Source organism: Cervus elaphus, chromosome 14 (assembly GCF_910594005.1).
Source record: "Cervus elaphus chromosome 14, mCerEla1.1, whole genome shotgun sequence".
In the NCBI taxonomy this organism is placed as follows: domain Eukaryota; kingdom Metazoa; phylum Chordata; class Mammalia; order Artiodactyla; family Cervidae; genus Cervus; species Cervus elaphus.
Genome location: NC_057828.1, coordinates 6766190 through 6779438, shown reverse-complemented (window position 1 = coordinate 6779438; position 13249 = coordinate 6766190). Strand labels below are relative to the sequence as shown.

The window sequence follows — 13249 nt, the reverse complement described above, 5'->3', positions numbered from 1 at the left end:
TCTCCCCAGGATCTTCCTGACCCAGGGATCAAACCTGGGTCTCCTGTATTGCAGGTAGATTCTTTACCATCTGACCCACCAGGGACGACAGTATAGGCAAAGCTATGGTTTTTCCAGTTGTCATGTATGGATGTGAGAGTTGGACTATAAAGAAAGCTGAGCACCAAAGAATTGATGCTTTTGAACTGTGGTGTTGGAGAAGAGTCTTGAGAGTCCCTTGGACTGCAAGGAGATCCAACCAGTTAATCCTAAAGGAAATTAATTCTGAATATTCACTTGAAGGACTGATGCTGAAGCTGAAACTCGACTACTTTGGCCAGCTGACGTGAAGAGCCGACTCACTAGAAAAGACCCTGTTGCTGGGAAAGATTCAGGGCAGGAGGAGAAGGGGACGACGGAGGATGAGATGGTTGGATGGCATCACTGTCTCAGTGGACATGAGTTTGAGAAAACTTCTGGGAGACAGTGAAGGACAGGGAAGCCTGGTGTGCTGCAGTCCATGGGGTCTCAGAGTTGCACACAATGTAGCGACTGAACAACAACAACCAAAGATGTATTCATACGTCTCTGGTCAATAATGTGTTAAAGAACTTGACCCCTTTATAAGGCTGCTTTCCAAAGGTGCCTTCCAAAGAAACTCCGCACCTTTCCTCTCTTCCTCTCTCTTCACAGAAGAAAGAACAATCAGAAGCCGTTGTGATCTGGCCGCCTCACTGCCTGGCGCTTAGCTAGGCCCTGGGCTCGACTTTATAAAGAGGAGCATGCCAGTCCGCCCACTGGAGGAGTGTGGGAAGACCTAATGAGACAGGGACTCAAAAAGCCTGTGAAAAGCAGAAGTTCTTGGGATTACAAGGGAGTGTAAGACGTCAAATTGCCTGCCTGTCCTGGCTCCAGCCTGGCAGCTCTGAGCCTTTTACCCCCTCAATCTGGCAGCTGTCTAGCTTACAAGTGGAAAAGCAGAGTTGAAACTGGCTGTGAAATCCCTGTGAATGAGAGAGCAAACATTGCAGGAAGCCAGCAGGGCTTGGTGGTGAGCTCTTCCTCACCAGCCGGCCCTCTTCTCTGCTGTGGGGCCCAGACTCAAGCCTGGGGGTCCCGCAGCAGGGCCCCAGCTCCCTACAATGCCTGCAGCCTCTGGTCACCTCAGGTAACAGAACACCCCACATTCTTCCTCCGTCTCCCCCGAGGGAGGCAAGTAGGGAGTTCTCCACTCCCTCACGTCCCCCAGCACATCCCCTGAGCCTGCAACACCCTTTACGAATTGAAGAAAAACGGGGTCACCAGGAAAAGAGAGCCGAGGAGGCTGCAGACAGAGGGCCAGAGGTTCAAAGAGGGATTACGGTTTAACAAAGGAAGGAAAATTAGGGCATTAGAAGAAAAAGATGAAAAAGCTGGGAAGAGGGATGCAACAAGCAGCCCTAGAGGAGAATGAGATTTGCCCACAAAAAATGAAGAAGAATCGCAGCGAGACAGGATACAGGGCCCATGCAGGCCACCAGAAAGGGTGGAAGTGGACACTGGCTTAGAATGCTGTCCCTTACCAGCTGTTTGCCTTTGGATGTGTCACTGACTTTTCTGGGACTCGGCTTTCTCATCTAGAAAAAGAAGGGGTAATTCTACCCACCTCGACATATCATCTGGAGAATGGAATGAGACTGTGAGGACAATGACCACAGCACGGTCTTGGGGCACAGAGACAAGTCACAGTCAACCGACAGTGCACACCCACGAGGACAGCTGTAACTTAAAAAGGGAGATAACAAGTGTTGCCAAGGGTGTGCGGAAATCAGAACCTTCATACCTTGCCAGTAGGAAAGTAAAATGGTGAATCCGCTGTGGAACACAGTTTGGAGGTTCCTCAGCAAGTTAAACACGGACTTATCACATGACCCAGCAACTCCTCTCCAAGGAATACCCCACAAGGAACTGAAGGTGGGTATTTAAACAAGTGCTGGTGCACACTTGTTCACAGCAGCACTGTTTACAATAGCCAAAGGGTGGTGGACACAAGTCAATGTCCACTGATCACTGGTAAGCAAAGCTAGTACAGTCACACAATGGAATATTACTTGATTATACAAAGAATGAAGGACTGATACATGCCACAACACAGATGAACCTCAAGAACACTCAGTAAAAGGAAATAGATACTAAGGGTCATGTTCCTTTTATATGAAATGTCATAATAGTTAAATTCTTAGTGACAGAAGGCAGATTAATGGCTGCCAGGGGCTGGGGAAGGGAGAAATGGGGAGTGACTGCTTAACGGGTCGGGGTTCCCTCTGGGGATGATGAAAATGCTCTGGCACTACACAGAGGTGACGGGGCGGCCCAGCCTGGGGGTACGAGGCTGGGTCCTCACCCTGCCAGCCTGTGCTGCAGGTCCAGCCCATGTCCTGTTACAGAGTGGGTGGCAGGAGGGTGTCTGGGTCCTTCCTCTTACAGCCACATTCTGAACACAGCAGAAGCTCTAACTCACTCACCCAAAAGAGGAGCAATACAGATCACCGAGCTCCAGGTCACTAGCAGGAGAAAACTCCCAGGGCCCACCAGCCCCGGAGCACAGTGCTGGGTGGGCTACATGGGCCCCAGCCCTCTGTCCATGCCCAGCCACCAGCACCAAGGCCTCCTCTCCCCACTCTCCCATCTAGAGGTCAGACACTCTGCAGGTGCCTGGCCCCACGATGAATCCCTGAGCGTCGCTGGGCGCGGGGCAAGCTCTAAGAAGAGGCGAGCCATGGAGGTGAGCCACGCTTCTTCCATGACCCCTATCCACACGAGGCAGCCAGGAGGCTACGCGGTGCTCCCTGCTCTGGGCGACCCACAGCCAGGCCTGAGGTCACGGACACCAAGGTCCCAGAACCGCCGATAAACATTCTGGAAGAGCCAGTCTGGGATACAAAGCCTGGGATCCCTGCGTCTGGGATACAACTCTCCCTACTCGTCTCCTTGCTCTGGTGAGACCCCTCCACACGCCCCTGAGAGCACCCCCACACACGGCCTCACAGTCCCTCGGACTCTCCTCCCTGCCCCTTCCAGCAGCACCCAGTGAAGCCGGATCAGGCGCTCCGCCAGATTACAGGGCTCCTGGCCCGGGCTCCCCAGGGCCTCCCAGGACTCCCAGCTCCTCCGGGGCCTGAGCTCACATCCTCGGGTTAGCCCCACCGGACAGAGGACTCGGGTCTTCCAACCGCGAGCCCGGCAGCCTGGGTCTCCGAGGCGCCCGCGAAGCTCGCCCGTGCAGAGGGGCAGGGCACTAGTGTGTCAGGGGTCAGCTTCTCCAGCAATAGCACAAGTACATCGTAAACAGTCTTCAGGGTGGACCACATGCACAGTCACACGCAAGGAGCGTGCTCCACACCTGCGCTCCCAGGTTCCCAGTACAGCGCAGAGGCGCCCAGCCTGCGACTCCCCTTCTCCGGGGAAAACAACCCTGCCTGCGTTTACAGAGCGCTCCCTGCTGACATGTACAAAGGGGTCCCCAGAGCAGGCTGACACAGAGGTTGGGGCCTTCCTGTTCTAGCTCCCTGTTCAGGAGTCGAAAAGCCAAGGCTAAGGTCTCTTTTAGGGGGGAAGAAAAAGGGGAAAAAAGCATTGGGGCTCCTCTGCTTCCCTTTAAGAGGTCAGGGTGGCCCCAACATCCTAGGCCAGGTGGCCTGCGGCCCCCTTCCGGGGTGCAGAGCAATGGGGTCAGGCGTCTGTCCTGCCTTGTCCGTGGGTCTGGCCGGGCGGGCTGAGCCCACGCAGGGTGCTACCCCTGGGCAAGGCCTGGGCAGCAGAGGGCAAGAGCCCCGCGGGCAAGGGTAACGGGGCTGTGGGCTGGGGTGACTCAGCAGAGATGCCTCCGTCTGCTGACTCCTGCCATGACTCTGATCTGAGCACCTTTCTCGGTATGGAGAGCACAGGGATTCCTCTTCCACTGGCTCCCCGAGGGAGAGGGAGAGCGGAGGGGAGGGGAGTCAGGCCGGGGCGGAGAGGGGCAGCCATGGCCGGCTAACACCCCTCTGCCCAAATAGGCAGGTGCCCCTGTGATGAAGCTGGGAGGAGGCAACCTGACGTCTCCCGTGCTGACCTGATGCTCGGGCTGAGCAGGCTGGGAGGAGGATGCCAACCCTGGGCCCTGAGTCGGGGGCTGGCCCGTTCTCCCGGATCAGCAGGACAGCGGGTGTGGCCTGTAGGCTCTTTCTCCTGCTGGTAGGGACAGGCAGGCGTGTGAGGCCACTCACCCCAGCTCTGGAGGCATAATGATCGCCAGCCCAAGCCGGGAAGGCGAGAGTGAGGGGGGAGGGCACCACCTTCCGTTGGCAGCTGGGAGTCGAAGCTGCTCTGCTCCGGAGGGCGGGAGGCCAGTGTTTAGATAAAGGGGTACATGTGGAGGGGTGCACACACACACCTGGGTCTGGAGAACAGGAGGATGAAAAACTCCTGCAGCAAGGCCCCAGGGACTCGAGGGCGGGCGCTGAGGGGGGCTGGCTCCTCCCGCAGAGCCCGGCCTCCTGGTACCTCCCCCCACCAGCGGATTAATGAGGAGCTTGACGCTGCCGCCAGGGACTGCAGGGCCAAGTCCACAGAGACGGGAGACTCCCTCTGTCCCCGTTTCGTGCTGCGCCCACGATCTCCAGCCGGGCACTGAGTGAGGCTTCCATCAGCCTTCCCCGGTAGCCCCAAGGGCGCCCGCCCACCCTGGTCCTAGGGGCGGCTCTCATCCAGCCCTGAGATTCCAGTCCTTTCCTTGAGGCCCACCCCGGTTCTGGTCAGAACCACACCCTCGGCTTAGCAGCCTCCTTTCCGCTGCTGAGCACAATGGCCTTCTGTCCAGCAGGCGGCCTGCGGTCCCCTCTGCCTGCTCACACTCTCAGCCCCGGCAGGAAGCCTGCATCGCCCTCCCACCCTGGGGCCTCCTCCATAGCACGTCCTCCCAATCCTCCTGAAGCTCCAAGCTCCCACAGGGGTCGCGCTCCCGGGGCCTTCACACTCCCCTCTCCCCGTCACCGTATCTCTGCGGGCAGAGGTGAGCACGACCAGGATCACCCCTTCCACCTAATTTCACAGCAGCGCCTGTGGCCTGCGCGCAGTGACACACAGCTGCTCAGGGCTCGGTGCTGGAGTGCCCTCCCCAACCCAGGGGCCCTGCCAGCATCCAGCGGCCCAAGCCTGGAGGCCCGCTGGTCAGCCTTGCCCCCCATCTTTCTCCCGCAGACACCAGAGAAGAGGGGCTGCATCCTGAGAGAACGTGGGGAGCCCGACTCTTCTGACAAACTGTGTCTCTCCCTTTCCCGACCCCGCCAGGCCTCACCTGTGTGGGCACTGCTTCCCGCAGCCGGGCTGGCGCTGGGGTGCCAGGGGCTCTGGGGCCCCAGCCTTCTGCGGGCGGTGCCAGGCCCCCAGGGTCACAGTCCCGGGGCAGCGCTGGGCTGGCCAAGGGAAGCCGGGCTCTGCGAGCAGGTGTCCCGGAGCTCCCGGGCTCTGCACCCGCCATCTCCAGCCTGAGGCCCGGCCTGGGGATTAGGGGCGGATTGCTCAGGGAGATCCCCCGCCCCGCCCCAGGGCTCACGGCTGCTCCTTCCCATCTGGGAGGAGGAAGGGAGGGTCACAGAGCGGGGGACCAAGCTCCGATGAGGGGCCCCCTCCATGCCGCCCATCCCCGAGGCCAGCTGTTGCCACTCTGAGTCCAACGTGTAAGAGGACATCTGGGTGTGACCGACAGCAACTCCTGCCTACAGGCAGGTTACAAGAGCACGTGGTGACACGGTTCCTGCATCTTTCACCTGCCCAGACGGATGCTCAGCCTCTCCCACCCCTCACGCATGGGTGCAGACGTTTCTCGCCATCAGAGAGCCCTCTCACAAACAGGCACGGCGCCACTGACTCCCTTCGTCAGCCTCAGAACAGAAGTGCACCTCCTAGCCAGGCTTCCGGGGTGGAGGCAAGCTCTTTGAAGCCATAAAGGCTAGAGCCTGGAGGGGACTCCCTGACAGATCCCAACATGGCCGGGTCAGCCTGAGGTCCTCTGCCCCTCTCCCTGCGGCCCTGCCCACAGCTGAAGGCACCCTCATGCCCGAGACATCCTTCCTACTCCAGTGGCCGCCTGCAGGACAGCAGCCAGCCTCACCCGGGGACTTTCTCTTCTCTGAGATCCTAGAAATCTACTTTCTGCGCTGGGTACCACTGGCTTCCGCTTCCCATTTGTCACCCCACCCCCCAGCAAAAGCACCCAAGATAAAAGACGGATGGCAAACTCACAGCCTTCTCCTCTTCCTTGGACTTCATCTTGCCAGTCCCAGCAGGAAATCCTGTGAGTGGCCAGCAGAGGGGGCCAGAGATCCACAGGTGGGGCGCGCACGCCGTGAGGAGGGCGCGGGGTGGCTGGCAGAGTGCAGGGTCTGCTGGGTCCAAGGACAGCCTCCCACAGCAGGATCACCAGTCAGAGATGACGCAGATTCTGTGCCCACTGGGGCCTGACGCAGGACACGGGGCTTAAATACGAAGGATGGGCATGGGTCATGATGACGGGGCGGTCCCCAGTTCAAGAAGGTGCACCCAGATAAGGGCCCAGTGCTATCTCCAGGGCGCAATGCCAGGGCCCTCAGCCAAAATACCAAGAGCAAGAGTCCCCACACCCCGGGCTAGGGGAGACCTTGCAAACATCTGTGGTGGCGATGACCTGGGGTCTGTGAGGACAGGAGGCCAGCGAGGGCACATCACACAGGTCCCAGTTTGGGGGCCGGCTCAAGTGGGAGACCCAGGTTCGATCCCTGGGTTGGGAAGATCCCCTGGAGGAGGGCATCACAACCCACTCCAGTATTCTTGCCTGGAGAATCCCATGGACAGAGGAGCCTGGCGGGCTACAGTCCATGGGGTTGCAGAGTTGGACACAACTGAGCAACTAACACTTTACTTTTTTTTTCAAGCATATGCAGTCAGGGACACATGGGGTCAGGAACACGTTCAGCAGCTCCCCTCACCTGTAAATGACCTCCCGCCTACGGCACCTGATTTTCACTTCGTGCTTCCCTGGTGGCTCAGATGGTAAAGCGTCTGCCTGCAAGGCAGGAGACCCGGGTTCAATCCCTGGGTCGGGAAGATCCTCTAGAGAAGGAAATGGCAACCCACTCCAGTACTCTTGCCTGGAAAACCCCATGGACAGAGGAGCCTGGTGGGTTACAGTCCATGGAGTCGCAGAGTCGGATACAACTGAGCGACTTCACTTTCTTTCTTTGAGCACTATACACTGTTCCTCTTGTATAAATAAGTCATAATGCTCTGTGATAGGCAGGGATCAGATCTTAACTATATCTGGCCCTTCACTGTGCCTAGCATAGTGAAGTGAAGTCGCTGAGTCTTGTCCGACTCTTTGCGACCCCGTGGACTGTAGCCTACCAGGCTCCTCCGTCCATGGGATTCTCCAGGCAAGAATACTGGAGTGGCTTACCATTTCCCTCTCCAGGGGATCGTCCTGACCCAGGGATTGAACCCGGGTCTCCCGCATTGGAGCAGATGCTTTAACCTCTGAGCCACCAGGGAAGCCAAGCATAAGATATGTGTATAAGGACCACCTGACCTACCCCACTGAGCAGAGATGGAAGGCACGCCATCTACTGCAGTCTGTCCAAGGTAGCCCCAGAAGCAGCCTGGACTTCTCAGTCAAGATGTCCCCCCTCTGCCCCCCTCCCTTCTAGGCTCTGCCAAGCCAGTCTTTGTAGCCCTTCCTTACAAACAAAACAGTGGGAGGGGAGAAAGGAGAAGGCAGCGGCGGCAGGAGCCCAGAGGCGAGGAGGGGGCTGAGTCGGCCGAGTGGTGGGGCTCTCATGACACCGGGCATCTCACTCCCGGCTGCTGGTGTCAGGAAGGCTCAGAAACACCAGGAAGAAGTCCCCTCCAGGCCTCACTGCAGCACCAGGAAGACCCTGAGGTGTCTGGCATCCCCCGGATGGGAGGCTTAGCTCGCCTCCAGGGACACCTCACCCACCCATCAGCACAGTAACTGGAGAGCAGGAGAAAGGAGGGTGGAGCTCAGGGCAGGAGAAGAGACACACAGGAGCCAGGGGGCGTCTGCCGGGCAAGCCAGCAGGCGCGAGGGCCTTCTCCTCTAAAGTGCCCTTCTCTAGGGCCCTTCTCCCCCTCTTGTCCTTACATGTCTGAAATGTCCCCAAATCTGCCAAGGATGCAGAGCTTCCTGTTCTAGGGGTGGGGAGCAGGAGCCCACGGCACCGGGACGCAGTGGGGTCCAGTACTGGCTATGGGACCTGGGTCAGGTCGGTACAGGTGGGACGCAGTGTCCACAACTGCAGTGTGCGGAGCAGGTGAAGGTGGGACTGGCAAAGTCCCAGCAGAAGGGCATGTGCCGCAGGAAGACATCTCGCTCCCTGGGGGGCAGACCTGTCTTTCAGTGGCAAGGCCGAGGGTCAGGACCGAAGGCCCGATGTAAAGCCGCACCCCGCCAACTCGCTCCTGACATGCCCTCCACCAGCCCTGTTCACACCGCTTCACGACGGCAAGAAGAGGCGGCAGCACCCACAAGGCAGCGGCCTGGAGAAAGAGGCCTCAGGGACGAGACCGGGGGCGTCAGGAGCCGGAGGAGAGGATGGGTGAGCTGAGCCCTGCAGCCTCTGCAGCCCAATCTCAGTTTTCTCAGCTGCAAAACCGTACATATGACTGTTACCTCCCAGGGCTACACTGGGGATCAAAGGGGAACATGAGTAATAACACCTGACACATCTTACATTTTACTGAAATACATGAGTCCTGAGGCCCCGTCACACGAGTATGTACACAGACACAGACACACACCCCCGTCACTCTAGGAGGTGCATGGAAACGTGCACTTGGGACAGACAAAGCCAAAAAGTAGCTACATATGGAGCAAAGCTGAGAGGGGCAGGCGGACATGGAAGAGCGGCGGCTACACGAAAGCAACAGGCTCTGCGAAGACAGGAGTCCCCACACGTCTGTCCTTGCAGAGAGGAGGTGCCCCGGGTACCTGCCACCAACTCCTGGCCGCCCTGCCGCCTCCTCTCTGGCCTAGCAGACGGGCCCCATCTGAGTGGGGCAGGGCAGTCACTGGCCCTTCGCAGGCGTGTCTGACTCTCTCCGCTCACCCGTTAGCCTGGGTCCTGAGGCCGCTGATGGGCTCTCACCGTCCTGGAAGGGGCCGGCCTTCCTCTGCATGCCCCGCAGGCCTCAGCCTTCTCTTCCCCTGGGTCCCCTTTAGCCTCCTCTTCCTCTTTCCCTCATTTTCACGCTGTGCCCCCTTTTTTCTTACATTTTTTCTTCCTTTGCCCTCATTATTATTCTTCAGGTTCCCCCCCCCCCCACCCGCTCCCACCCAACACACACATTTTAAACCTTATTTCACATCTTCCTACTTGGTTTTCTTTCTCTTGGGGGAAAAAAAAGCACATCACACACACATTCTGAAGGGTGGGAAACCTGAGAAGTCATAGGCTTCGGGAGCAAAGACAAATGCTGAGGAGCAGCTAAATTTAGTCATTTCAAATACCAGGTGAGGCCTTAAAAAAAAAACTTCAGGCTTCAAGCGTGCTGTGAAAGTCTGCCGGTTAGGATTCCTCCATAAAAGGCTAGCCGTCGTCACTCCAGGGCTCACCTCCCAGGAAGTGGTCCATCCTCAGTGGTCCCTCCCTTAACACTCTCTCATACAGCCAGCCAGTCACCACTGTTTTCTTAGAAACTCAAGTCACCCAGGAGCCCTGCTTCCTCCTGGGAACACACAGGAGAAACGGGCATCTTCTTCAGGGTGAACTGGAACAACCAATGTGGGTGCATGTCCTAGGAGCACATGGAGAGGATCGGCCGCACGAGCTGGGAAAGCAGATGGGGAAGGCCACCTCACAGCTGCTTCCATGGAGGAGGGACCATCTCTTCCGCCCTCAGGTTCCCAGCCTGTCCAATGCCACGGACACTCATGTTACAGAGTCCTGCTCAGGCATGGTCACGAGCTAGACGCCGAGCAGCAGAGACGACCAACACCTAATGTCACTTTTAGGAAAATCAGAATTGGTGCCAGGAAGGTAGGAAAAAGGGATGATTCCACACATCCTACAGCCGCTCGACTTCCCTGGGGGAGGCGATACTGGGGACAGGGCTGGAATAATGTGACCCAGAGAGGAAGCAGACTCTCCTTTGCGGGGAGTTTTGAGGAAGCAGAGCACCCTCCACCCCACCCTACTTGCCAAGAAAAATTTAGGATGACCCCTTTCTAGAAGCAGAGGACTGAAACACAGAACTCTCGGGGCATCCTGTTGACTCAGGGGTCAGCGTTTACCATGAACTGACGGGAATTCAACGAGAAATGTGTGTGAGAGCAAAGCGGTCTGCAAGCTGCAGCATGCTGCCCAACGAGGTGGCAGAGCCAGGAAGGCGCAAAGGGGTGCATCAAAGGCCAGGGCCGGCATGGACTGGGGGTGCCCACAAAGCCAGTAGACGGGCATGGTGCCCAGATTACATCTGCGTCTGAAGCTGCCTTCTCAGGCACTGAGGAAACCTTATACAATGAAGTTAACGTTACAGAGCACTTTCCTTTCCAGGGCAGGGTTCGCCTTTCTGGCCACCCAAAGGAGGCCTTCTGGTTACAGTATCACCTAGGATCTGATTTAGCTTCTGCGGAGCATGCTGAATTATTCACTAGCTATGGGTACTGGCCCAGCTCGGGGTCGCGGTGGTGGGACATCTGAAGAGGTGAAAAGGATGCAGTGAGCACACTTCCCAAATCCAGACCTGGAGGAACGTCAAAGAGAGGAAAGCGGCAGGGGCAGCAGACTCTAAGTGTGCGGGATACAGGTGTAGAGGCTGCAGCAGTGGAGGGGTGGGGAGGCAGAGAACAGTCAGACCCGCTGCCTGTCACACCCTGGGGCCTGTCTCCGGAGAGAGGACATCAGAGAAGGCTCCTGTTCCCCGGAACTTCGCTCCCTGCCCCCAGCCCCACTGCAGCTCGGGGGAGCCCTGGGTTCATCGAGCCTGTAAGGAATGCAGTGGGGTGTGTGCAACCTCCCTGCTCCTGTTTCAGGGTCCTCTGCCCTGCAGCAGGGGTAGAAAGCCTAAACTGTGCCTTTGAAGAGCAAGAAGAGGCAGAGCAGGGATCGGTAAACGATACTGTGTTTCCATTGCCTCATCTGGCACCAGAGGGGGCCAGGGTCAGGTTTCGCATCGCAGGGATGTGCTGGATCCACAGAGGAATGTGCCTGGTGGCTGAGGAGACCCAGGCCAGCTCCTGGATCCACAGAGGAATGTGCCCGGTGGCTGAGGAGACCCAGGCCAGCTCCCGTGACCGGCCCACACCACCAGTGCCGGCTCCCCGTCAGCGGGGGCCGAAGACAGAGCCTCCTCTTGTCGCTATCATCAGCGCGGATGTTGGGGGCTGACACCCGAGCCCTGCCACACCGCCCCCTGGGCACTGGGCCGGGTCCGAGGGCTGAGGCTCCTGAGGGGGAAGGCTGGGCCTGACGGGGCCTCCCACCTGTGTCTGGGCTGGAAGCACCTCACCCCCTGGGGCAGGGCTTGGAGTCAGGTGCGTTGGGAAGGCATGCCGTCTAGGCGTTGCCAGATAAGCTGGACGTTATCTAGCTTCACCTCTGTAGCCGGGGGGATGCTGTATTCCCAGAAGCCAGAGCTAACCTGGGGAGCACTGGGTACTTTCTATCTGGAAACAGTAGATGTCAGTGCAGAAAAGATGAATAAAGGCTAGTTCCAGAGGCCAATAGCCTCCTGGGCCAACTGAGCCCCAAATCCTGCTCTAAAGAGGCTGCTGCTTACAACCTCTGCTGTCAGAGAAGGGGTACGGGGCAGAGTCTTCCCTTTGACTCCTCTCCTAATTGGAGAGGACCCCTAAAAGGGTTTCACCTGAACATGAGGCACTCAAATCAGACTAAAGGAAGAACATCTTAACTCACCAGATACCAGAAATACACTGGGAAATAGCGGCTTTTAATCACTGAAACTGGAGAAGGCACTGGCACCCCACTCCAGTACTCTTGCCCGGAGCATCCCAGGGACGGGGGAGCCTGGGGGGCTGCCGTCTATGGGGTCTCGGAAGCAACAGAGCGGCTTCACTTTCACTTTTTGCTTTCATGCCTTGGAGAAGGCAATGGCAACCCACTCCAGTGTTCTTGCCTGGAGAATCCCAGGGATGGCGGAGCCTGGGGGGCTGCCGTCCATGGGGTCGCTGAGGGTCGGACACGACTGAGCGACTTTACTTTCACTTTTCGCTTTCATGCGTTGGAGAAGGCACTGGCACCCCACTCCAGTGTTCTTGCCTGGAGCATCCCAGGGACGGGGGAGCCTGGTGGGCTGCCGTCTATGGGGTCGCACAGAGTCGGACACGACTGAAGTGACTTAGCAGCAGCAGCAGCAGTCACTGAGACAGGGAGCAGCAGTTCTCAGCGAAGTACAGAGGCACCGGCCTGGGCCTGGCGAGCAGCCGGCAGCCTGGGGACCGCCGTGGGAGGCCCTTCAGAGGCCGCCGGGCTGGGCTGGGTGCCCCCCGTCTGAGGAGCCTCCCCACACACAGAGCAAGCGAGGAGGGAAGAGGAGGCGACAGGAGAGGGCAGCCATCCTCCCGGCCACCATGGGGGAGCTCGGGCTGGCAGACCCGGCGTGCACGCAGGGACTCTGACGTGGCTCTGAAAGTGGACACGCTGGTGTGGACAGGCAGGCAGACAGGGCCCTCGGCCTCTCAGGGAACCTGGCCGCGCACACAGGTCAGCAGGCCTTGCGGACAAACAGGGCAGCCTCCCTGCGCCTGGGGGGCATGTTTGGAAACCTCTCTCAGCAGAGTGGGCCCCACCCACCTCCTAACAGGCTCCCAGCCACAAATAAACTAGGCCCCTAGACGCCTGCCAAAATCTGTCTTCTTGGCAGCAGCCTAGGGCTGAGGGCGGCCCCTCATTGCCATTCCTGCCAGTAAACAGGGGAGCTTGTTTATGCCCCTTATTTACCAGGGCAGAGAGGCCATCTTGTTGTTGAATAAATCTGGCCGGAGTGTACCAAACAGGTTGTCCAGAGCTCTGGTTTACACGATGGGTGGAACGCTCCACGTCTGGGACCTGGAGATAACACCTCGGTGAGGTCACGGCGAAGGTCCATGACGACATCATCTCCAAGCCCTCCCAGCAGCACTGGCCGCTCTCCCACCCCGCCTGCCCTCAAAGCCAGGGGCCGCAGACTGGCCTGTTGCTAAAGTCGTCCTGCCACTGGGCAATCCGTGCCAGTCTCCTAAGGCTCTGGACACCCTCTG

At 58.4% G+C, this 13249-nt stretch overlaps 1 protein-coding gene across 5 annotated transcripts in view; it reads right to left on the bottom strand.

Annotated features, from left to right (window-relative positions):
* Nucleotides 1-13249, bottom strand: part of TMCC2 (transmembrane and coiled-coil domain family 2) — a 39021-nt gene that overhangs the window by 6857 nt on the left and 18915 nt on the right. The window contains exon 1 of one of the 5 annotated variants that reach the window (XM_043923980.1): nucleotides 6244-6772. The exons of 3 other annotated variants lie outside the window; for them this stretch is intronic. In XM_043923980.1, the coding sequence (XP_043779915.1) occupies nucleotides 6244-6270 (27 nt within the window). In that variant the 5' untranslated portion in view covers nucleotides 6271-6772. Of the gene's footprint in view, nucleotides 1-5296; nucleotides 5703-6243; nucleotides 6773-13249 lie in introns of those variants that run through there. One more of the 5 variants, XM_043923981.1, reaches the window with a different exon arrangement.